This window comes from Astyanax mexicanus, chromosome 19 (assembly GCF_023375975.1).
Source record: "Astyanax mexicanus isolate ESR-SI-001 chromosome 19, AstMex3_surface, whole genome shotgun sequence".
NCBI classification, from domain to species: Eukaryota; Metazoa; Chordata; class Actinopteri; order Characiformes; family Acestrorhamphidae; genus Astyanax; species Astyanax mexicanus.
The window spans coordinates 3,658,599-3,683,901 of record NC_064426.1 but is presented as its reverse complement, the minus strand read 5'-3'; the positions used below and the strand labels follow the sequence as shown (position 1 = coordinate 3,683,901).

The following is a 25,303-nucleotide window of genomic DNA, read 5'->3' as shown; positions in this document are numbered from 1 at the left end:
CCCCCGGGGTAGACAGACAGACAGACAGACTGAGAGAGAGAGAGAGAGAGAGAGAGAGAGGGGGGGAAGAGAACAGGGAGATCGTAAGTTTACATAAAGTAATTAGTGAGTAATTAGTGATTAAGGACATGCAGGAATGGAATCAGTTAGAAAGTGATATCTAACACCTGAAGGACTATTTTAATATCAGCCTAGCGTGATTTATTACTGAGCCCAGATACTGTCAATCACCCAATACATGATTATTACAGATGTGAGTTGCTAACAAACACTGCAATCTACCTTTTAAGTCGAAAATCTGAATTTCTGATAAAATTTGGTTAAAATTAGATATTTTATGATTATGTATTTATTGTGCAATAAAAGTCAATAATTTTCCATAAATAATTTATTGATTTGCCATTAATTAACACACTTAATCACTTCCATGACCAGTTTTTTATCTGATCTGAATAGTAAAAGTAGATTACCAGCAGATGACATGTTTCTCCAAACAATCACTGATCATCAGTAAATTTTACATTACATTTGTAAATCAAGGGAGCAGAGTCTGGAGGAAGAGTGGAGAGACACACAGTCCAAACTGCTCGAGGTCTAGTGTGAAGTTTCCACCAATCAGTGATGGTTTAGAGGAGAGACATGTCTGTCATCTGCTGGTGTTGATCCACTGTGTTTTATTATCAAGTCTAAAGTCAGTACAGTTTTGTTTTCCCACAAAATCTTACAGCACTTCATGCTTCCCTCTGCTACTGACAAGCTGTATGGAAATGAGGATTTCATTTTCCAGCAGGACTTACATCTATATAATGTGTTTTCTGTAAAGTAGGATTTTTTTTGTTTAGCTCCTCCTGTTGTAAATTAAAGAAGTGCACATCAGATATTGAACATGTATTTGCTGACTGACTGAACATATGTATGACAAAAATGTATTACTTTAATGCATCAACCATTCCATCCCTCTCTCCATCCATCCGATCACACATACGATGGTATGAATGATAATAGCTGCTCTATCAGGCCGGCCAGCCGCCCGTCAGCGTGGGTACTGTCTCTGATTCGCATGTTTATTCCTTTATTATTTATTTAACTCCCACCATCGCTGTGATACACCGTGTGTGTGTTCACGCGCGTGTGTGTGTGTGTGTGTGTGCATGTTTAGTATTTCATGGCTGTGTGTGGTGTGTGTGTGTGGAGAACGATAGCTGAGATTATGCAGTGTGTGGATGGAACTTCCTGCCAGATAGCGCCCCCCCCCGGTGGGCCGCCTGATACACGCAGATTAAAGCGGGCCGAGTGCGTCCCGCCAGACTGAGGCCCAGCGCCACACTGCAGGCATTCAGTCTCACACACACTTCTGAGACAGCACTGCACCATCACACACACACACACACACACACACGCTCTCAGTACGGTCTGGATACACACACACACACACACACACACATGCAGCGTGTTTACAGTGTGAATGCAAGGTTAACTCTAACCGTAAGGCATCTCTATGCAGTGAGATTACCGCTCACATGATCTCACACTCTCTCTCTCTCTCTCTCTCTCTCTCTCTCTGTCGTGTGTGTGTGTGTGTGTGTGTGTGTGTGTGCCCCCGCTGCTGCTCAGGGCAAGATCACATTTCGCATTTCCAACACACACACACCTCTCACTCTCTCTCTGTCTCGCTCCTTCCATCCTTCTCTATCTTACAGACTCCCTCTCTCTCTCTCTCTCTGTTCTCTTTCTCTGTTACTCTTCTTACTCCTCTGTACCTCCTCCCTTCTCCATCGTTCCCTCTCTCACTCCCTTACAACCTCTGCCTCTCTCCCTCTCTCACTTATTCCCCCAGTTGTGTAATTCTTCCCTTTCTTCTTATCTCTATTTTTAACTCACGTTCCCTCTCATACCCAAGTTCTTTCTCCATCTATCACTCTCTTTCTTTGCTCACTCTATCTCTTCCTCTCTCTCTGTTGCTCCCTCTCTTGATTGCTTCCTCACTCCTTTTGTCCCTTTTTTTTGGCCTTTCCTTCTCCTCCACACTTTTCTCATCTTCTGCCTGCTCCTTCTCTCCCTTACTTAGACCCTCTCTTGCTCCTTTTCTCTCTTGATATCTACTTTTCTTTCTCTTTTTTGCTCTTTTTCTTTGTCTTTAATTCAGTTTGATAAATTAGCGTAAGGAAAAGGCACCAAGAGCATCCAGTGAGTGAGTGAGTGAGTGAAAGAGTGTGAGAAGAATGATCAGTTTTGTTATCCTTTTTTTTTTAACTCAGTCTATCAATCTCTTAATCTCTCTACCATTTTCTTTTTTCCCTTCTTTTTCACTCTCTCCTACCTCTCAACTTCTTTCTTCCTTGATTTGTTCTTTTACTCTCTCCATTCGTTCTCCCCCTCTCTCTCATTTGTCTTTTCCTTCTCCTCCACACTTTCTTCACTTTTGTGAGTGAGTGATTGAAACTGAAAAAGGTAGTGAGAAGAACAGATAAATGAAAAGATTGGGAGAAAAATGATGAGGAAAAGAAAGAAGAGGGAGAAAGGGAAACAAGGAAAGGATACCAAAACTGATAATTTCTCATACTTCATCTATCCCATTTTATTTTTTTCCCTTTTTTTCACTCTTTCTCTCCTTTAACTTTTTTTTTTCCCTTTATTCGTGACTTCACTCCTCCTGCTCTCACTTTCTCTCTCCATTCATACTTTTACTCTCTCTCTCTCCCTCCCTCCTCTTACTCTCTCTTTCTCTCTCTCTGATATTATATGTATAAGTATTGTATATTGATTTTTTTTTACTCAACTATCACTTTAAATGTCTGGACTCCTTTCGTCTGGTTTGTGTTTATCTGCAGTGAGTAATATCACTCGTCTGAGGGTCCAGCGGCGGTGCTGATTGGTAGAGGAGGTGTTGGGATGAGGGTTAACGAGCTGCACCTGTCAGCAGCAGGTTCTCCTCACCCTGATCTGATCCGTGTTCTGGAGTTTTCTGGAGACAGATTCACCTTTTGACTCCTCAGCCCTTCAGTCCGCACGCCGCTGCTCGCGTGTTGCAGTCGGGCGGCGGGTGAGCGGCGGCGCTCGTTAGCGGGCTGACGGTAAATCTGGGGATGAATAATGCATCGCTCCTTTGTTCTAAAACCTCCAGACATCAAATAGAGCCCAGAGACGTCTGTGAGAGGAACCCAGCAAATCTGATCTGCATTCGCTTTGATCAGACCCCAAAATACAGCTCTATTACAGACACCCAAATAACTTACAACTCTCTGTGTGTGTGTTTCTCTACAGCAAGAGAGAGTTCAACAATTCATATTAGATTTTGGTTTGTCAGAGCATTAGACTAATGACATGCACAGACCAGCCACTTCATTAAAACCACCCTCTTTTTTTCTGCACTCACTGTCCATTTTTTCAGCTTCACTGATCATATAGGACTGTAGTTTCCTTCTCTTTCTCTGAATACTTTTTTATTATTATTATTATTATTATTATTATTATTATTATAACTATCTTGTAGTTTTTAAATAGGTTTTATTGTCCATGTCTGCACTGATGTTTTGAAAAATGTGTGGTCGCGAAAATTTGCCATGAAGGCATGGAAAAGTCATGAAAAAAACATGAAAATGTATTGGTTAAAAAGTGTATGAACCCTGACAGAGAGAAGGAAAAAAGAAAAAGATTAGATATAGAGACTAAAAGAGGAGACGTTACAATTCATACTATTCTATGAGAGAGAGAGAGAGAGAGAGAGAGAGAGAGAGAGAGAGAGAGAGAGAGAGAGAAAGTAATCAGAGGAATGAAGCGGGAAACAATAGAGAAAGAATGTGCAAAATAGGAGGAACATATAGTCAAGATAGAATCAGAAAAAAGAAAAAAAGTGGAAAGAGAGACGATGAAGGATAAGTGAGAATGAGACGAGAGAGAGAAAGAAATGAGAGGTAGACGTTGTAAGAGTGAGTGAGTGAGTGAAACAATAGTGAAAGGAGGAGTAAAATAGGAGGAACATATAGTCAAGAATCAGAAAAAAGAAAATATTGTGGAAAGAGAGACGATGAAGGATAAGTGAGAACAAGACAGAAATGAGAGGGGGGCAGTTGTTGTAGATATAGTGAGAGTGATATAGAGATTGAGAGAGAGCGAGAGAGAGAGAGAAGAAGATGCCCGTTGCTGTCGCGCTGATGGAGTCGTCACTCCCCTGCAGGCGATTTTGAGTGACAGCGCTCAAACTGCTGCAGCCTCGTAAATCATCTCTTAATCAGAGCAGCAGGAGAGGCAGGGTTTTACACACACACACACACACACACACACTTCCTCAGTTTGATTTCTCAGCATCTGCAGCTCAGTGTTGGGGGTTGCTGTGCGCACACACACACACACATATTCAGCCATACACAGTCCCCTATAGAGTGTCTATGTTGCAGGGGGTTCACGTGATTAAACCTGAAGTGAAAGAAGATCAGAACTGACAATAAACCTCTCTCTCTCTATCTCTCTCTCTCTCTCTAGCGCCCTCTCAGGTGAGCGAGTTGCGTGCGGAGAAGGTTGAGCAGCGCAGTGTGACTCTGGCCTGGAGGGAGTCTGGAAACCCCAACAGCAGCCGGACAGAGTACGAGATCAAATACTATGAGAAGGTAAACACACCTCCACATCTACTTACCTACTACATGTTACAACATTGCTATATACATTCACCAGCCACTATTAGGTACACCTGTCCAACTGCTGATTTACGCAAATGTCGAGTCAGCCAATCACATGGCAGCAACTCAATGCATTTAGGCATGTAGACATGGCCAAGACATTCTGCTGCAGTTCAAACCATCAGAGTATCATTACCTGAGTATTGTTGCTGATCATGTCCATTCCTTTATGATCACAGTGTACCTGTATCTTCTGATGCTACTTCCAGCAGGATAATGCTCCATGTCATAAAGCGCAAATCATCTCAGACTCTTTTTTTGAACTTGACATTGAGAGAGTTCACTGTACTGGAATGTCCTCCACAGTCACCAGATCTCAATCCAATAGAGCAGCTTTGGGATGTGATGGAACGTACAGGAGATTCTCATCATGGATGTGCAGCAGCTGATAACTCTGCAGCAACTGGTGTGATGCTCTCATGTTAATATGGACCAGAACCTCTGGGCCAGTCACTGAAAAAGCTTTCCAAGGCGGATATTTTTTAAAAACTCCGCTACCAGTGGAGCCGTGCGGACAGAGAAAACCAAGCTTTCTGAAAACGCTGACGTCACACAGCGGGTTTGCACATATCTGCTTTGTGTTTACATTAGCTAAGCCTGTTCAGAATTAGCCTGGGGTGGTGGCTTCTATGGGTGTATTCCTGTATCCAATGATTCCCAACCAGGATTCGGAGCCGCAGTGGCTGTGATTAGGTAGAGACAGATAAGGAAAAAGTGCTCACAAGATGTGAGTGAAAGGGTCTTGATCAGACAGATGCTGATCAGACAATGGATATTATGAAGTTTCTATTGCATGATTGAGTATGTGGGTTTGTGTTGGTCTGCAATAGACTGACATCCTGTGCAGAGGGAATTCCTGCCTTACACACAATGACAGGTAGGCATTGAACCCACCTTGACCCTGGCGTAGATAAAACAGATGCAAGAAGGTGGATGGATGGAATAAGGGCTTTAATATTTTTAAGACAAGCAGTAAAAGCCCAGACTTTGATTTGGGCAAGGTCTGCCTGTCTGAAATAGAAGCTGTGATCGCTGGGCGGGGGCTAGAGATCAGGGGGTTAGAGGGGTAAGGTTTCTTTTGTTTTAAAACTGAGCTGTGGTTTAAACAATGCCTCTTGTTGGAGCCGTGTTGCATCATGTTGACCCAAATTCCATGACTAGCCAGGCATTAGCTGGGTTATTATTTGGTGTGTAGGGTATGAAACAGACAGGACGAGAAGATCCTGCTCAAATCCCTGTAGAATCCAATAAATCTCGCACTAATAAATATTTTATGTGCCGTTCTGCTTTATTTCTCTCCTAAAGGTTTCCTTCACGGTTTCGCACAGACCAAGAGACCAAAAACACACTCACACAGGAGAGCAGGCAAACAACACAGAAAATGAGAAAGTTTGATCCATTTAAAAAGAGATAAAGAAGTACAGACTTAAAAAAAGGAAAACAAAAGGAAATGAAAACTGGGAAGAAGTAGAGATTGTACAGGCATGGTGATAACACCAACTGTAGATGCAGTGGAGAGCCTGTAGAGTCTTATATGAAATTCTGTAGTGAGATTGGAGGATAGTGAGCACAGGATGCCAAATTTCACTGTTGAGCCTTTCATAGGTGTTTTAGACAATTTTTAACAAAGAGGAACATTTACACCAGGGTTCAGCAACAGGCGGCTCGCATGAAACATCTGCCCCGTGAGGTTGTTTTAACTGTAATGAGCGGTAATTAAAAAAAAATAATAAAATGAATTAAATGCTTCTCTGGTGAGCTTTTGTTTACGTTTCTCCCCTGTCTCTCTCTCTCTGTTGCGATCGATGTGACTTTAGTTTCCATCCATTCTCATTTTTCAGCCCGTTCTTGGGCTCCCTATCTCCTTATGAGGACATTTTTTCCCAGCTGTGTCCCAATTCACAAGCCGTGGCAGCGGTAGTGTATTGGACCACGACCCTGACGACACGAGTTTGATCCCGCGTTTGTGTTTATTTATTTATTTTTTCCTTTCTTCTTTGGTTTACCTGCTTTGAGATCAACTTTTCTGTAATTGGGTTTAACAACCCTCTGGGCTGGATAGCTACTAGTCTGTAACACTCCATCCCATTACACTTCATTTATAAAACTTTTTTTTTGTGGTCCCCCACGTAATGGCTTGGAAAACATCTGACCCGCGGTCAAACTTAATTGCTTGGCAATTGATTTACACAGACTCAAAAGGTTTTATTTTTTTGTGTTCTGTAACCAGGGTCAGACACTCCATATCTTTAAAGAGCCACTAAACTCTAAATCATATCTTTGAAGTAAAAAATAATGATTGGTCAGCCTGATTTAAGAGATTTTTATGTGTTCACTGTAATGTTCCGAAAATATTCTACTAACCAAAGATTGTTAACTGGAAAGAGACAATGTACACTGATAGGACAAACTAATTCTTCAGACCAATCACAAACAAGGGTCTGAGATCCACACCTTCTGCTCTGTGAACCTTTCATTGCTTCCATAATTCGTTCATATCCCCAGCAGTGTAAAAGGTTCTGAAAAAGTAAAAAATGAAGCATGACTGAACGCAACTGAGGTTTCTATCGGTAGTTTGCTAGATTAGCCTCTTTGCAAACCGGCCATGCCAATGCTTTTCCAAATTGTCTGTATCATGCATGATAAGGTAGCCTAGAAATGCTGTTGGAACATGCTTTACACTTACCCCAGGTTGAGGGATGCTTGAGGGCAGTCGATATTCTCTTATACCCAAAACGCTGAAGCTAGACTTTTCAATCATTGTCTAGTCCAAAGCTTTCTGCCTCTCTCTCTCTCTCTCTCTCTCTCTCTCTCTCTCTCTCTCTCTCTCTCTTTCTCTTTCTTTGCGCTGCCATTCCCTTAAGGGTGCTCCCACCATTTACTTTACCAGGGTCAACTGACTTTCACCCTACCAGTAACAGAGCAAGAGTGTTAGAAAGAAGGAGCAAAAAAGAACAGCTTTCCCCAAAGCCATTCCAATACTACATTTCACCTCAGCATAGGTGCAGTTGGTTGGGCCTCCAGCCAAGAGGCAGTGCTAGCAAGCTTCTGACGGGTTGTGTACCTGCTTTTCATTTTTCTCTGGGGAAAAAAAAAACGCTTTTCGTCTCTCTCAGATGGGCTTCCAGCTCATTGCTTCCATTTAGAATGATCTGCAATGCTTGTAGCTCCAAACCATCAATGATCATCAGTAAATTTTATTTGTAAATCAAGGGAGCAGAGTCTGGGGGAAGAGTAGAGAGACACACAGTCCAAACAGCTTGAGGTCTAGTGTAAAGTTTCCACCAATCAGTGATGGTTTGGAGAGACATGTCTGTCATCTGCTGGTGTTGATCCACTGTGTTTTATTATCAAGTCCAAAGTCAGTGCAGTTTTGTTTTCCCACAAAATCTTACAGCACTTCATGCTTCTCTCTGCTACTGACAACTTTTATGGAGATGCGGATTTTATTTTCCAGCAGGATTTGGCACACTGCCCACACTGCTAAAAGTACCAATAGGTCTTATATATAATTAAATATTCAAAATTTCTGAGACACAGACTTTTAGGTTTTCATTTGCTTTAAGCCATAAACATCAACAATAAAATGAAATTAATGTTTAAAATAGATCACTCAGTGTGTAATGCATCCATAAATTATGAGTTTCACATTTTGAACTGAATTGTTAAAATGTTTTTTTTTTTACAGGATCAGAAAGACCAGAGCTATTCCACAGTGAAGACCGCAGCCACCAAAATCAGCGTGAACAACCTGAAACCAGGCACCACCTACGTCTTCCTGATCCGGACATGTTCAAGCCCCGCCCCTTCCTCCCTCTCATCTTCACTGCTCTCCTCTGCCTCTTCCTCAACATCGGCCGCAGGCTCCACCTCTTCATCAGCAGCAGTAGCAGCAGCTGTGGCACCCTCGCCCTCTCCACTGGACTACGGTGCTTATAGTACTCCACTGGAGCTGCAGACCCTCGGGGAACGTGAGTAAAAACAACATTTGGTCCTACAGGAAATGTTTAGTAGTATAAAAAGCATCTTTGCTTTATTTTAAGAAACTCAGGTTTTTATAATGAAACGTCATATATACATAGCATAAAAAAGGTTAGGAGACCACTTCAGTTTCTGAATCAGTTTCTCTGATTTTGCTATTTATAGGTTTATGTTTGAGTAAAATGAATATTATTTTATTCTATTAACGGACAACATTTCTTCCAAATTGCAATGAAAATAAAACGTTTTACAAGTTCAGAAATCAATATTTGGTGGAGTAACTCTGGTTTTTAACCACAGTCTTCATGCATCTTGTCATCATGTTCTCCTCCACCAGTCTTACACACTGCTTTTGGATAACTTCAAGCAGTTCAGTTTGGTGGTTTGATGGCTTGTGATCATCCATCTTCCTCTTGATTATATTCCAGAGGTTTTTAATTTGGTAAAAATCAAAGAAACTCATCATTTTTTAAGTGGTCTCCTATTTTTTTTCAGAGCTGTATATGGTAAAATTTAAAATAGAACTGAAAAAATAAACCATGTATGTTGTGTGAAGTTACATAATTACAATCATTAAAACTTCTGAAACTATACTGTGCTGAAAACTGTATAGAAGTGTGGGGTGATTTATCATCACCGCAGTGAAGATATGATGTGCAATAGTAACATTGTAGGATGTGCAATTTAATGTACAACAAATTAAAATCATCCAGATAATGCTGGAGCTTCATGCTCTGAGCTTTCAAGGACATGATACAGGAATGAACGTATTAATTTGACATGTTTAATCCAATTAGCTTTTATAATTAGATTTTTTCCTTTGCAGTTTCAACCAAATATTTGATAATTATTGATAAAATTGTAGCCTAATAGAAATTAATGCATTCTGTTACCCTAAAGGCCTGTGTGCACATTTACTGAACTCTGCTCTGGATCTTCTGTATGTGCTCTCATATGCACACACACACACGCACACACACACACACACACACACACACAAAACATACACACACACACACACAGATCACATATGCATATTCAATCACTCACACACAGTGCTTCTCGTTTAACCTGGACAAATACCTAGCTAGTGCAGGCTGGGACATTCCGACACTCCAGCAACACACACACACACACACACACACACACACACACACACACACACACACACACACACAAATGTCAAAGCAAATATTTGCATGTGCACTCACACACTCACACACACTGAAACACACACACACTAGCAGGCCCATTAAAATGCATAAATCTGTGTGTGTGTTTTTTTTTTACTCATTTCTAAGTAATGATCAGGGCTGTCATGCTCTGCTGCTTTTAGAGAAGAGTAAACTGCTCGTGCCTCTCTGCATACTAACCGTGACTTCTCTCTGTCCCTGCGTGTGTGTGTGCGCGTGTGTGTAGTGGCCCTGGCGTCCAGTGAGCAGAGTCCGGTGGTGATCATCGTGGTGGTGTCTGTAGCGGCTCTGATCATGCTGCTATCTCTGGGAGTCGGGCTGCTGATCTGGAGAAGGTAACACATCCTGTTGCTTGCAGTATGTTTCATACACACTCATACACACACTCCCTGAATCTATTTACACCTGGTGCTAAAACACGGATTAATTTCTGGATTAAATCTGGCTCTACAGTGGTGCTTCAAAGTTTTAATATAAGAATTTAATACAATTGCAAGCCATTATATTAGAAAAAAAAAAAAAAAAAACATTCCAAAACCATGACGCTACCACCACCATGTTTTACAGATTTCTGTGCTGGAATACAGTGTTTGATTTCTCCAAGTATAATACTATAATCCAGAAAGATCCATCTTGGTATCATCTGCCCATAAACATATTCCAGTTTCTCCTTGCAATCCTGCTAATCTTCTGATGGTGGACTCATTAACATTAACATTAGTTAATTCAGTTCAGTTGTTTAAAATTTACCGTGAGTTTGTTTGTGACCTTCTCAAGCTTGATGAGCATCAACAACTCTTTTTCCTAGACTGGAGCAGTATTAGCATTAGCTGCTAATCACTTGCGCTAGCTGTTTTGCAATTTAGAGGTGAGTATTATCAGCCTGTAACCTGTTGCTAATCCCAGGTAGCACTGCTGGAGCAGCATTAGCATTACCTGCTAACAGCGCTAATCGCTAGCTATTTGCCTTTCAGAGGTGAGTATATCGGACTATATCCTGTGTGTTTAAACAAGCTATGTGGGACAAACTGCTAGCTAGAATTAACTAGTGTACGGCTAAATGTACAGGTCTTGCTGCTGAATTGGAAGGAAAATATGGCGACACCCCTGTTCCTTACTATCAAATAATGTCTCATAATGTGCCTTATAATCAAGTGTGAATACACATGCAGCTTATTATCTGGTGCACCCTATTGTACATTCACACTTTTCACAGAAGTTTCAGAATTATTAATGCCTGGTTCTTTAAACTGGTCTCAACAGGGTCAACCAGTGGTCATCACTCTAGACCAGTTCAGTATAGGCTACACACACACACACACTTCAGCTGTGTAGTTAGCAGGTTTGGTCGCAGCTGTGTTACATTTCCTCAGAGTTGATACAGGTTGAATCAGTTTGCGACGGCACGTAACGTCAGCCGTCCCGAAGCCGAGACGCAGCTTCTCCACAGGCTTCACCGGAGAAGGATTCATCAGCTGGGATGAAGACAGATTTAGAGCAGTCCGTCTCGTACCCGCTCTCGCGCTCATCTCTCATCCCTCAGGTGCATGTGTGATGCCTCGTTCCTCTTTGTGAGAGTCACAGGAGCGCATTCTCTTTTGTGACAGGCAGCGTAATAACTCACTCCGGCACTCTGCGTGTGAAGGTGTGACATGTGCATATGTCACATTCGGGCTGGAACAGGACGTGTCTCCCAGTGCGGAGGAAGAGGAGGTGTGGAAGAGGGAGGGATGGAGGGATGAAGAAAGGATCTGCTGTGTGGTTTTCTTGTTGTTGTGTCCAGATTTGGCGTGATAGCATGCAGTTATGTACTCATAGAGCCATCACACATGCACTGAAACACTCCCACACACTGGCAGGTGCAGAGAATGCTGTGTGAATGCTGCGTTAAAACACACTTTTATACAGCGTGTTCAAAAATATCCAGACATTGGCGCAAACAGCATCCTTTTTTTTTTTTTACCAAGGCTTTTCAAAGAAAGTGTGTTCCATCTTCTGTAAAACAACATCTACTGTCCTGAGAAGGGTTCACAGCAAACGTTGCTCAAACAATGTGGTTTTATGTTTTTTGGATACAATCCGGATTAGCACCCGAACATCCCTTTCAGACAGCTTCCTCTTACAGCGTCCACAGTTAATCCTGTTGGATGTGGTTGGTCCTTTTTGGTGGTATGCTGACATTACCCTGGATACCGTGGCTCTTGATGCATCACAAAGACCTGCTGTCTTGGTCACAGATGCTCCAGCAAGACGTGCACCAACAATTTGTCCTCTTTTGAACTCTGGTATGTCACCCATAATGTTGTGTGCATTGCAATATTTTTTAAGCAAAACTGTGCTCTTACCCTGCTAACTGAACCTTCACACTCTGCTCTTACTGGTGCAATAATGTGCAATTAATGAAGATTGACCACCAGGCTTCAATTAATCTAGCCATGAAACCTCCCACACTAAAATGTGGGTCCAATGGACCTACATCTCTCCATCTTATCCCTTAACTGTTTAGTGGTGCATCAATACTTCAACTCATCCCAACTATGTTTAATTAAACCTATTATTTTTTTTTTACTTTATCTGAAAAATCAATAGAGCTTCATCACTCACATTTATACCAGTTATGTTCTTCAGTTATATTAGTAGTTCAGTTATCCGCAGTAAAACGTACAATCCTCGTAACATTTAGCAGGTTTGTGTTGAACTGTCTAAAAGCATTTCTACAGAGAGTACTTTTAATACCTCTGTTAAAATCGCTGCATATTAATGTAAATAAATACTGTAGCATCTGCTTAAAGAAGTGTCTGGATACTTTTGGACACTGTGCACACATTACTCGCTCAGACACAACCCCAAATGGAAGCTGTATAGGAGTCCTGCAATGTGCAGTAAGTGTGTAACACACACACACACACACACACACGCACACACACTTGTCATGAGATGAGGGATCTCTGTTCAGCGGTACTCCAAGCAGCTCCACATTAATCAGTGTGATGAGAATGGATTAGATGGAGGCAGTGTGAAATGGTTTTCATTCATTCTGCCTCCACACACAATACACAGCAGAGACCACACAGTCACTCACTCTCTCTCACACACACACACACACACACACACACACACACACACACACTCAGACATAGACACCTATAGCACATGCTTTTATGCAGACACACTTATCGCACGCCTGTTCAGTTCTAACGTCATCCTTATAAATGTGGATTTATCGACCCTTCCCTGAAATCAGGTGCGGCTGATAAATGATGAATGTGAGAGTAGCTTATTAGAGCGCTGGGCATACATCAGGTGTGAAATCGTATCGAGCAAACAGAGAGAAATAGCTGATACCTCAATTACACTAGATTTAGATGCAGGGCCTCCTGTGTGTCCAATTCCACCATAAATTCGGGCCGATACGAAGACAAAAGCACCCACAATTCAGATTCAGGTCTAAATCCGTCAGTCTGAACCTTCCATGGGACCTGATATAAGCCTACACATATAAACAGAGCCACATACAACAGGGCTTTCTTATAACAGCCAGAAAATCAATAAAAAAGCTTAAAGCTGGAATAAAGCCAGTTTAGACCAACAGCAATACAGCAAACCAGTCTCTCCCAGCTCAGTCACTCTTCCACACTGGAGGAAATCTATACAGTGTCTGATCACTCACTTACTGTTTACTGTGTTTACTTGTTTTATTTTTTGATTGGTGGTGCACTGATCTACTGTGCAGCAACACTGTTGTTGTGCACTCTTAGATAGATGCCTAATGCTTTTTTAAACCCTCTCCTGCCCGCTCCCGCTTGTTTTAGTCCTGTTACCGCACGTTCCCGCCAAAATAAAAACACTTGTTTTAAGCTCGCGCCTGCTGGCCAGCTCTGGAAAAAAAATTTTGAGACCACTTAAAATGATAATTTTCTTTGATTTTACCTAATTAAAAACCTCTGGAATATAATCAAGAGGAAGATGGATGATCACAAACCATCAAACCACCAAACTGAACTGCTTGAATTTTTGCACCAGGAGTAAAGCAGCATAAAGTTATCCAAAAGCAGTGTGTAAGACTGGTGGAGGAGAACATGATGCCAAAATGCATATAAACTGTGATTAAAAACCACCAGGGTTATTCCACCAAATATTGATTGATTTCTAAACTCTTAAAGCTTTATGAATATGAACTTGTTTTCTTTGCATTATTTGAGAAAATTTGGGAGAAATGTTGTCTGTAGTTTATAGAATTAAACAACAATGTTCATTTTACTCAAACATAAACCTATAAATAGCAAAATCAGAGAAACTGATTCAGAAACTAAAGTGATCTCTTAATGTTAATTTTCCAGAGCTGTATTAGAATATATATATATAGTAACACACAGGCAGTAAGTTGTTAAAATAATGGTGTTGGTGCCAGTCCTGCATTTCTGTCTTCTGTTTTTATGGCTTAGTGTCTGGGGTTATCTGGTCTCCACTCATCGTGTCTGGAGCCTGGAGGAGCCTGCTGGAATATGTGTCAGACTCTGACTGTCAGAAAGCCACTTATGATCCTTCTGCTGCAGCATTGAGGCACAGTAACCACTGGCTTGTTTGTTGTTTGTCAGGACATGAGTTGGGCTTTATCAGCACTGTTCTGAACAGTTCTGGTTGGAAAAAATATCTAAAAATGCAAATACAGCAACACAGAAGTGAATAGTTGGTAAATTCTGTTAAAAAAAAAATTAAATGTTTCTTCTGTTTTTGATGTCATACCTGCATCAAAACATCACCGGAGCCCCTAGCCTGGATGGCTCTATAATTTTGGTGTCTTTTTTTTTTTTTTTTTTTTTTTGTATTGATAAAGATAACAAAATAAAGTTTGCTTGCACTTTTGCCTCACACCTCACAAGTTTTAGGCCGACAATAGACCTGTCGAGCTTTAAACACGAACACTCAGTCCCAGCTGTCTTCAACACAAACCTGCCTATTAGAGACAGATCTTCCTCTGCTGTCTGTTGTCTCTGATGACTGGAGGTTACTCAGAGTTCTCTCAGTGCTTTAGAAGGGTCTTCCTTTGCTCACCTGCTGTCGATCTAAGTACTCTGACCTGGTGTTCACACTGTGTTTATTTCTCAAATATTTTATCCGTCTTAGCTTGTCTACGTTTGTGTCCGCTTTTACAGATCCCATCAAAAGTTTGGGAATATCTTGAGATTTTCAGAAAATAGTGTACCTACAAAGGCTACAAAATATTTTTCTTGGTATGGCCACTTTTCTATTGCAGGTACAGTCTGACCCCTCTGAACCCTGTTTTTCCTTAGCATGGCTAGCTGTGATCCTACTTGGTACCAAAACCCAGATCTGTTCAGGAGGATAAACTGAGGGGTCTGTCTACTGGCTGATCAGGCCATGCTAACACAGTATGCAACCCTGAATTACTTTGATATGACATACCAGTTCAAAAGAGGACAAATTGTTGATGCACGTCTTGCTGGTGCATCTGTGACCAAGACAGCAAGTCTTTGTGATGCATCAAGAGCCACAGTATCCAGGGTAATGTCAGCGAGATACCACCAAGAAGGACCAACCACATCCAACAGGATTAACTGTGGACACTGTAAGAGGAAGCTGTCTGAAAGGGTGTTTCAGTTTCATTGTCCAACCCTCTGTCTGGCACCCATTATCAGAACTCACCTTATCTATAACAGATCAGTCAGTGTTCATCCTCACTTTCATGCTTCATGATCAAATAATTGTAATTTATTTTTAATATTCCAAGAGATTACTTTTTTGTACTTTTCCTGCACATTTTTAAACATATTTTGTTTAATGAAAAATGTTTCATTTTTCTATCATTTTGTTTCAGCACTTTGGGAACACTCGATAAGTCAGGTGTTCCCAAACCTTTGACACACACACACACACACACACACACACACACACACACTCTCTGTTTATTCAATACAAAAAAAAGGTTAACCAATCTTGTTGAACCATTTTAAAGTGCTTCAATACAGCCAAAAATGCTAACTCTATAGGGTCTTCAAGGACTCGATTGAGAACCTCTGCACCACTTGACACTTTAACCCATCCTTCATCCTTTTTTATCCCACGCTCTCTGTTCGTTCTTTTCACCGACTCTCTGCCAGCACAGAAAGAGTTGTTGGAAAAGATGAAAGAAAGCTGAGCTTTACGGCTGCGCTCTCCGTCTCCGGGAAAGGGTTCAATCTCTTTTAACGTCGCCCCCATCCAGCAGAGAATATGCATTCACTTCTATTTTCCTTGTATAGGAGGAGATTTCCTGCTTTTAAACCTCACTCACATGCTCCCAGCGGAGAGGTGTATTAGAAAGCATCAAATCCTCTGAAGCAGTTTGTAAAAAAGCAGGGCTATTTGTGAGCGTCTGACACCGAGAGGCTGGAAGAAGCAGAGAGTGCCCCACTCTCAGCTTTAAAGCTCTCTCTGAGCTGCAGCTATTACCTTTAGAACATTTTACCCAGTCAGATTTACCACTCATGTATTGTGTTGAGTGCCTGCAATGCTGGAGAAGTGCATTCATGAATAGTGTTGGATTTCTGCTCAACTTGGTCATGGTGGTTAACACTAGTCAACTACCTTTTTTGTGCAGTTAAACCTTCATCAAGCTCGTTGACCAGTTTAGTGAATCATTGATGCTAGTTTGCTAGTTTGGTAAAATGTATTTGGTAGACCAACTGAGCCACCAAAAAATACAGTCAAAATGACCAACTGGTGTAGCTCAGCTTGATCAAACTCAATGAATTGCTTGTTATTCTGGTCAACCAGCTTTGTAATACTGGGTAACTAGCTTGGATTAATTATTTACACTGGTAAACCAAGTAAGCAATCAATCAGCTTGGTCATTCTGGTTGATCAGCTTGATTGTGTGGCTCAATCTGATCAACAAGCTTAGCCACACTGGTTGAGCTGGTATACCAAAAACCTGACCAAGCTCTAGTCTTCTATAGGTCTTGATAATTGAGTTCAACCACCTTGATGGTGCCGCTCAACAAGCTTGGTTATACTGGATGATTGATTGGCTTGGTCAGGTTTGTTCACACTGGTAGACCATCAAACTGTTTGGTCAAGCCTGTAGTTTTGGTGTATCAGCTTGGCCAATCTGGTCAACAAGCAGTCCCACTGGTTGAGGTGGTTTACCAAAACTTGACCAAGTTAGTCAAGCTGGTTGGTTAAGTTGGTCATATTGGAGAACCAGCTTGGTTATTATGGTCAACAAGCTTAGTTACACTGGATTATTTATTGGCTTGGTCATGTTTGTTCCTACTGCAAGAACATCAAACAGTTTGGTCAAGCTTATCGTTATGGTGGACCAATTTGGTTCTGCATTTTGGTCAAGCTGACCAATAAGAGTGAACTCACTTGGTCATACTAGTGGCGATGGTCTACAAACTTGCTTAACGTAGCAGTTTTGCCAAAATATAGTAACACGTTAGATTACCTGATATTGAAACACTGAATAAAGCATTACTGAAACCACTGTTTTTCATCACAGGAATTTTTACTTGTATTTTGCAGGCAGTGTGGCTACAGCAAGGCCAACCAGGAGGGGGATGAGGAACTCTACTTCCAGTGTGAGTATTTTACTGCACTCTGTACTGCATCTGTACTGTATACATACAAGCTTAGCTGCTATAAATCTGCACAATCCTGTTTTTGTAATGTATTATAAACACATTAGTAAATTAGATAAAGAGATGATATGGTGATTTGGTTAATAGTAAGCCTGCATGAATACCCTGATTTATCAAAACAACTACAGAAACACCCAAGGATAGGATAGGACTGGTGTGATTGCGATAATCTTCCTTTTACAATATCATTAATAAAATGAATATGGCTGAATCAGAGCGAGCCTTATGGTCATGTTTGATGGCTTTAATGGATGTGATGTGAGGTATAGAGCTGCTTAACAAAGACACTGCAGCTGATGACAGGAAAACAGAGAGGAGTGAATGAATAAAGGATTAGCGTAGCATTACGTGGAAGTGCATTTCTGCCCATGTTCATGTTCATGCCTTAGAAACACTCAGGCTAATGCTACATTAAGAGAAGAGGGGGAGAGAAAGAGAGAGAGAGAGATGGGATTAAAGCTGGCAATGTGACAACATGTTATTGTCAGAGATGTTTACGTCACTTCATTCTAGCCCAAGTTGAGTCTGGAGTCTTTAGCAGAGAATTTTATATTACTTTCTTTTTGTTAGCTGCTAGTAGTTCTTTTAATGTTAATTATTATGGCTCACAGCTAATAAAAACCCAACAATTATTGTCTCAGAAAATCGGAATATCATATAAGACCAATTGGTACTTTTGGTAGTGTGGGCAGTGTGCCAAATCCTGCTGGAAAATGAAATCTGCATATCTATAAAAGTTGTCAGCAGCAGAGGGAAGCATGAAGTGCTGTAAAATTTTGTGGGAAAACAAAACTGCACTGACTTTAGACTTGATAATAAAACACAGTGGATCAACACCAGCAGATGACATGTCTCTCTAAACCATCACTGATCATCAGTAAATTTTACATTTCATTTAAAGAACATCAAGGGATCAGAGTCTGGAGGAAGAGTGGAGAGACACACAGTCCAAACTGCTCGAGGTCTAGTGTGAAGTTTCCACCAATCAGTGATGGTTTGGAGAGTTTAGTAGAATCACCAGCAAATAATATTCCAGATGGAAAAAAGTAAGTTTTTTGTAAGTTTTAGGGATTTTGTAGTGAAGAAAAGAAACGAGACAGAACGCAGCTGTGTGTTTGGCCACAGGGAAACAAACTACCGATAAAGAAAGCAGTGTCAGAGTGTCTGTGAAAAGTGTGTGTGTGTGTGTGTGTGTGTGTCTCCTCTGGAGTTTGGTGAATAATGAGCATCTGAGCAGGGCAGTCATGCAGCTGAGGAATTAAATCTGCGGAAGCAATGGGCATTGACACACACACACACACACACATGCGGATTCACATATAAGCTATTTTTAGTTTTGCATTTACAACACAGCAGCTGACAAAAAATCAGACACAGAACTTCTGCTGTGAACCAGCATGCCAAAACACACAATGCATACACACACACAAACACACACACACACACACAGTTTCTGTGTTGACAAACAGCCCCTCGTACACCAGAATACACTCAGAATCACAGACATGCACTGAACATTAATATGAAATGCAACCAGGCCTGTCTATATGCATTATAAGCTAACGTATAGTACAGTCTGCTCACTGTACACACACACACACACACACACACATGGCACAACTCTTGTGTCATATATGAAGTGAGCCTTGTTCTTTCTTTCTTGTTTTCTCATTCTCATTTTTATCTACCCATTGTTCTTTCTCCCACTTTATATTTAGTTTATATTTATCTATCCATCCATCCATCCAGCCATCCAGGAGTTGGATCAGACATGGGGCCTAAAGGTCCAGGGTTGAGAAACATAACGTGATAAATATTCTTATCATATAATAACAATATGCTTTATTAAGCGTATTGAGAACACCGTTAGTGCTTAAAGAACACTGACCAATTACTTCATTAATTAATCACAAAGAGTTTAAGACATCCTGTTTAATTGGATGATTAATGATGAGTATAGTGTAGCCCAGCCCAGCAAGGTATAGGGTACCCTGTCCGTCAGTGTCTCCTTTTCACTTTTCCTTTTCTCTCTTTTTCTCTCTCTTTTACACTTGTCTTTGCCTCTGTCCTTCTGCCTCTTATTCTGTCTCTCCGTTTCAATGTCTCGCGCTCTCTCTCTCTCACACAGACACAAAAACACACACCCTCAGGGCTACAGTAGCTTTGCGTGCTTTGGATCTCTCTCATTCTCTCTCTCTCTCTCTCTCTCTCTCTCTCTCTCTCATTCGGTTGTGTATTTGAGGATTTGTTGGTCCATCTGTTGGGTGACTCTGGGTTATAAGCAGTGCTGTGGAGTGTCGGGGGCTTCGTGCAGCAGAAGCGTATTTTTGGGTGACCTAGAAACACACTCTGCGGGATCAGCCTGAAGACCTAGCTATTAGATCACTCATTACTAGGCTTTACTTCTTAATGTGTGTGTGTGGTTGTGTGTGTGTGAGTGTTGGGGATGGGTGTGTTCTTTTGAAGTGAAGGAAATGTGTCTGTTTGAACAGTGTTTATACCATCTGTCATCATGTTTATAGCAGAGGTTTTTATATGTTTGTGATGGTGTGTGTGTGTGTGTGTGTGTGTGTGTGTGTTTTAGCATGTATTACTTATACATTTAAATCCTTCAGAAAAACATCTGTTTTGGCAGAGGAATGTTCTTCCATTCTTCTACACTGTAAACCCACTATTTGTTTGATCTGGATTAATGATTGATTGCCAGGCCTCTTTGTTGTAGGCTGTAAGAGCAAGAAGCTAACTCATAGAATAATAACTTTAAGTTTAAGTAATTTATGCATGTCTTTCACTGAAAGAGACATTTTCTGAATAGCAGCATATGCTGTTCTACAAATGAATCCTTGTTCTGGATAGGGCTGCAACTAATGACCATTTTAGTAGTCGACTAATATAATTATTATCTGAATTATTTGTTCGATTAGTCGTGATTATTTTCTGTCATATTTTCTCTTGCTTGCTTTATAATATCAATTTCCAGGCCTGGATACGTTTTGGAAAAATAAAAATACCCTGAAAGTCTTGGAAAAGTCATGGAAATTCATTTTAGGACTAATATAATTAATTTTCTATTTTGATTATAAGTTTTAGTTGATTTTTTGTTTGTTTTATTGTCCATGTCTGCACTGATGTTTTAAAAATCATATGGTCATGCAAATTTGTCTTAAAAGTGTGGAAAAATCATGAAAAAAATCATTTTATCGGTTAAAAAGTGTATGAACCCTCTCTCTCTCTTAGTCGATTAGTCGACAATCAAAATTTACAGTCTAATTTATCAATTACGTCGATTAATCGTTGCAGCACTAGTCCTGGACTATACAGCACTGTGAATAGAGTTGATTCTTAATTGAAAGACATATGTAGTGTATGGCTTAGCTTAATCCCCGCCTGGGAAACCAATCCATAGTGTTTTTTTTTTCTCTCTCTCTTGCTTTAAGTGCAAAGCAAGTGTGGAGGGGGTGGTGTGTATGTGTGTGTGTGTGTGTGAATTAAAAAAAAAAAAAAGAAACACTCAGCAGTTGAAGTTTGGAGTCTGAGTTAATCAGAGGTAGGAACTGTAACCAGTACTGAGTCCAGACCCACAGACCCAGATCCAGCACTAATAGCAGAATAAGCATTATACAGCAGCACCAGTCCAGTGGAGAGGCCTTCGATCCCCTGCCGCCTTCAGACACAATCAAGAAATCTTAATTTGCTTCGTAACTGAAGTCTGGTTTAAGTGTATAAGTGTGTGTGTGTGGTCAGGATCAATAAGCCGTTATGAGACAGTGAAGGCGAGACCTTGGAGTGGCTCGGGTCGATGCTAACTTGTAAATCGCATTTCAGACACGCATTTCTGGGCTCTCCTGTACTTCCTCACAGACATGTGACCCCTCTTAACCCTGTGAGAATGAATGACCAGTGCGCCACAAGGTTATCTGATTCTGATCCTATTCTGAGCGGCCAGTCTAGAGAATGTGCCTTCAGGAAACTCAACGGCTGTCGCTGACATTGTAAATATATGGAAAAAAGGCCACTAGTGATGAAATCTGTACGTTTTACTGGTAAAAACTTAAATATTAGATCTCTTTATCTCAATGTTTACTGTACAAATAATTTAAACATCTCTATAATTTACTTTTACTAGTAAAATGTCAGATTTACAAGCAAATACACCAAGCAATGGCTCAAAAGAAATACATTGAGATTATAGAGTTCAAAATCCTGGATCTCAATCCTACTGAGATGTTGGCAAAAATATGCAATCGGGATTCTTCTGTTGGACATTTGGTGTTCTGATTGATTGTAAAACCCATAAGTTTGTTCCAGTAAAACAATTAATATTAGATCTTATTTTTTTCAGTTTTTACTGGTAAAAACTTAAATATTAGATCTCTCTAACTCGTTGTTTACTGTACAAATAATTTAAAATCTCTTTCAGATTTACTTGTAAAAATGCTAATTTGGCTCAAAAGAAAGAAATTGAGAGTTCTAAATCTAAATCCTGAATTTCTTAATCCTACTGAGATGTTGACCAAGAGATGCAATATGGATTTATTTGTTGGACATTTGGTGTTTTGATAGTAAAAGCCAGATGTTTGTTCCAGTAAAACTATTAATATTAGATATCATTTTTTTTTTTTTTTTTTTTTTTTATACTGGTAAAAACACTTTCACAATTCCAGCCTCATGAATCCTGACATTATCTTATCTTGGAATGTGTCCTCACCTACTTAGTGAAATCAAGGTGATGACTTTTTATGTCAGTGTAATTAAAAGCCTTTATTTTTCCTTCCAGTTAAGATTCCTACCAGAAGGACGTACATTGACCCGGAGACGTGTGAGGATCTGCTGCAGGCTGTTCATGCCTTCGCTAAGGAGCTCGACAACTCCAGCGTCAAGATCGAGAGGATCGTTCACACCGGTAAATCTGTTCCCCTCTTATTTTTTACATTCATGGAATATATATATATATATTTGGTGGTGAACAGTTGAAATCAATATTCCGGTGATTAACTTCCTGTTAGTGCTGTGTGCTGTTTCATGTGATATCAGTGTGTGTTGCAATCGTAGTCCAGAGACTGAAATTGCAGGTAGAGCGGAGTGTGGGAGAGATCTTGGCGGCTTCGAGCAAATGATTATGATTTTTTGCTTTGTTTAGAGAGATACTAGGATATTATTGTACCTTTTGGAGGCGTATCACATTTTTGGTCTCTTGTACATTGTTTGTGCATGTAAATTTAGATATAGAAAATTAGTTATCAGTCATTTTTAAAGAAGAAAAATAGTGGTATAAGGTAAAAACAGAGGCATTATCCATCTTTACTGCTTTTTCTTGTCCGTGCCTATGCCATGCTCTACACCATCACGGTGACTTTGGAGTGATTGATTTTTTTTTTACCAATTAAGCCTCAATCAGGAGGTTTTGCGAAGCTGTGCTTTTTGCTGGGATTCAGCCACTTTGATGTAGGTATTTGTCATGATTCCCACGTGGGATCAATACTGGAAGCTCCTCTGTCTTTGAGTTGTGGGTCCCACCCAAGTTTAATTATGGTCATTATTTATTCAGAAGTCAATTTCGATCTCCATTTTTTCATGCTAGGCCTGTTTTATTGATGTGTGTATGGATTGAGAACACTGGCTTTGACCCGCTTATCTGTAATTTAACTCTAAAATAACACACTCTTTACATCTACAATTTGCAGGTGACCTTCAGTTTTTTACTAAGTGTTCCTTGTGCTTTCTGGTCTATTGACGATCTCTCTCTACATCGCCCCGTGTAGGAGACTTCGGGGAGGTGTGTCGTGGCTGTCTGAAGCTGCCCAGTAAGCGAGAGCTGCCGGTGGCCATCAAGACTCTGCGGGCCGGCTGCTCCGAAAAACAGAGGCGCTCCTTCCTGTCTGAGGCTGGAATCCTGGGGCAGTTCGATCACGCCAACATCGTCCGGCTGGAGGGAGTCATCACCAGAGGTGAGCGAGGAGAGGGAGCAGAGAGCACAATTATAAAACACAAAGATTACTGTGATAATACCACCATCAAATAATACATCAGCTATTATTAAATTCATCCAAGAATTAAGCTTTTGATAGAACACAAAGAGAAAGTTAGGACTCATATCACAGCTTCAAAAGGTTATTCCATGTTTTTAAGTCATTACAAGCTTTTAAAAGGTGATTCCTGGCACTTAAACTGTGATTCAGACATCTTACAACCTTAGAATAGTGATTCATAATGAATAATAGTGATAGCTGCCGTCAGTGATTTAAAGCTCTTTCTTTAATATACTTAAAGAGCCACTAAACCATAAACCATATTTTTTCCACTTATAGCTAAAATGTGTTCCTTTAAAGTCATAAAACATACCAGTCCTGCTTTATTTTTTTTATAAACATTTCCTAACCTTTAAAAAAAGCTTTTATTGTAGTAATTTCTGCTTCTGCAGCGCCCTCTCAGGTTCTACTGTGCTATAGGTGAGGATAATCTGTCTGTGTACTTTGGTATGCAGACAAATCACAAGCTGTAGATCAGTCAATCAATAATATAATTATTACCGCTGCTGATGTCGAACCCTGCGCATCTCACTGATATAAGAGGCACACTGCTGCTGCTGCAGCTCAGCCAATCAGCTGGCTCTAAACCCATACATCACCCAGAGCCTATGCCGAAATACCTCCCTCAGCTTTTTTTTTTTATAATTTTTTTTTTACCTTTTTGAATTTGAGCTGAGGGTGGAGTCAGCAAAAGTCAGAGGGTTTAGTGCCCCTTTGAAGCTTTTTTTGCAGTGATTCACAACTCTTTATAGATTTATAAGTTGTGAATGACGATTGAAAATCTTGAACTATAATTTTAAAATCAGCTTTTAAAAAATTATTCCAAGACATAAAGTAACCCTTTCGTACTCTTTAAAGGAGTCCAATCCTTTTAATAGTGATTCAAAGGTTTTGAAAGATGACTACTAGCTTTTAGAATGTTATTATTCAAAGCTCTTGGACTGATTCAAGCTTTGTAACAGTGATTCTAAATGCTAAAATGTCAATTCAAAGCTTTTAAAAGATGAGTCCAAAATCTGATGCTCTTTAGAGATGTATAGAGTTCTTTCAAACATATATATATCTGATAAATCAACTCCCCAATCAACATCCTTAACAATTACTTAAAGAAGAAAAAAGAGAGGAAAAGAGGAAAGGTGAACGAGAGTAGAAGGAAAAAGAAAACAGAAGGATGAAACATGGAGTGTCTGAATTCAGACAAAGGGAAAATAACAGATGAGAGGGATGGACAGATGTGTGCGTATCTGCTGGAATAGATGGAGGAGAGTGATGGATCGGACGTACAGCTGCCGGGTAGAGCGAGAGAGGAAAATGAGGGGTGTAACAAACAGTGATGTGTTAATACTGAGGTGTTAATAAAAGGTGCTCGCTGCACTATTTCCACACAGCAGACATGTAATGAATATGTGGAAAAAGAGAGAAAGGGGGGATGGATGGGGTGTGTCTGTGATGAGAGAGGAAGGAATAGAGATTAGGAGCGAGGGAGGGATGGATGATCCTGCGTGATTCAATGAGACAAAGGAGGCAGATGTTTGGGACGGGGGAACGGCCGAACACAAAGGGAAGAAAAGTGGACGGATGATTCCGGAGGATTCTGGAGGAAGTGAATGGAGGAGAATGGAGGGTTTCTGGAAGGTGAAAGAAGAGAAAGGCAGATGAGCGTGTGTGTGTGTGTGTGTGTGTGTGTGTGTTATCTGCATCAACATATCAGCCCTATCTCTGAGCTTATCTGTGTCTGAGAAGATAAAACTGTGGAGGAAGAAGAAGAAGAAAGAAAGAAA

The 25,303-nt window shown here is 40.5% G+C and overlaps 1 protein-coding gene across 2 annotated transcripts in view; it reads left to right on the top strand.

Annotated features, from left to right (window-relative positions):
- LOC103043304 (ephrin type-A receptor 7) overlaps positions 1–25,303 on the top strand; it is a 194,765-nt gene that overhangs the window by 152,319 nt on the left and 17,143 nt on the right. For both annotated transcript variants that reach the window (XM_022676106.2, XM_022676117.2), the window contains exons 6-11: positions 4,483–4,607; positions 8,365–8,647; positions 10,077–10,185; positions 17,378–17,433; positions 22,271–22,396; positions 23,256–23,441. In XM_022676106.2, the coding sequence (XP_022531827.2) occupies positions 4,483–4,607; positions 8,365–8,647; positions 10,077–10,185; positions 17,378–17,433; positions 22,271–22,396; positions 23,256–23,441 (885 nt within the window). The remainder of the gene's footprint in view (positions 1–4,482; positions 4,608–8,364; positions 8,648–10,076; positions 10,186–17,377; positions 17,434–22,270; positions 22,397–23,255; positions 23,442–25,303) is intronic.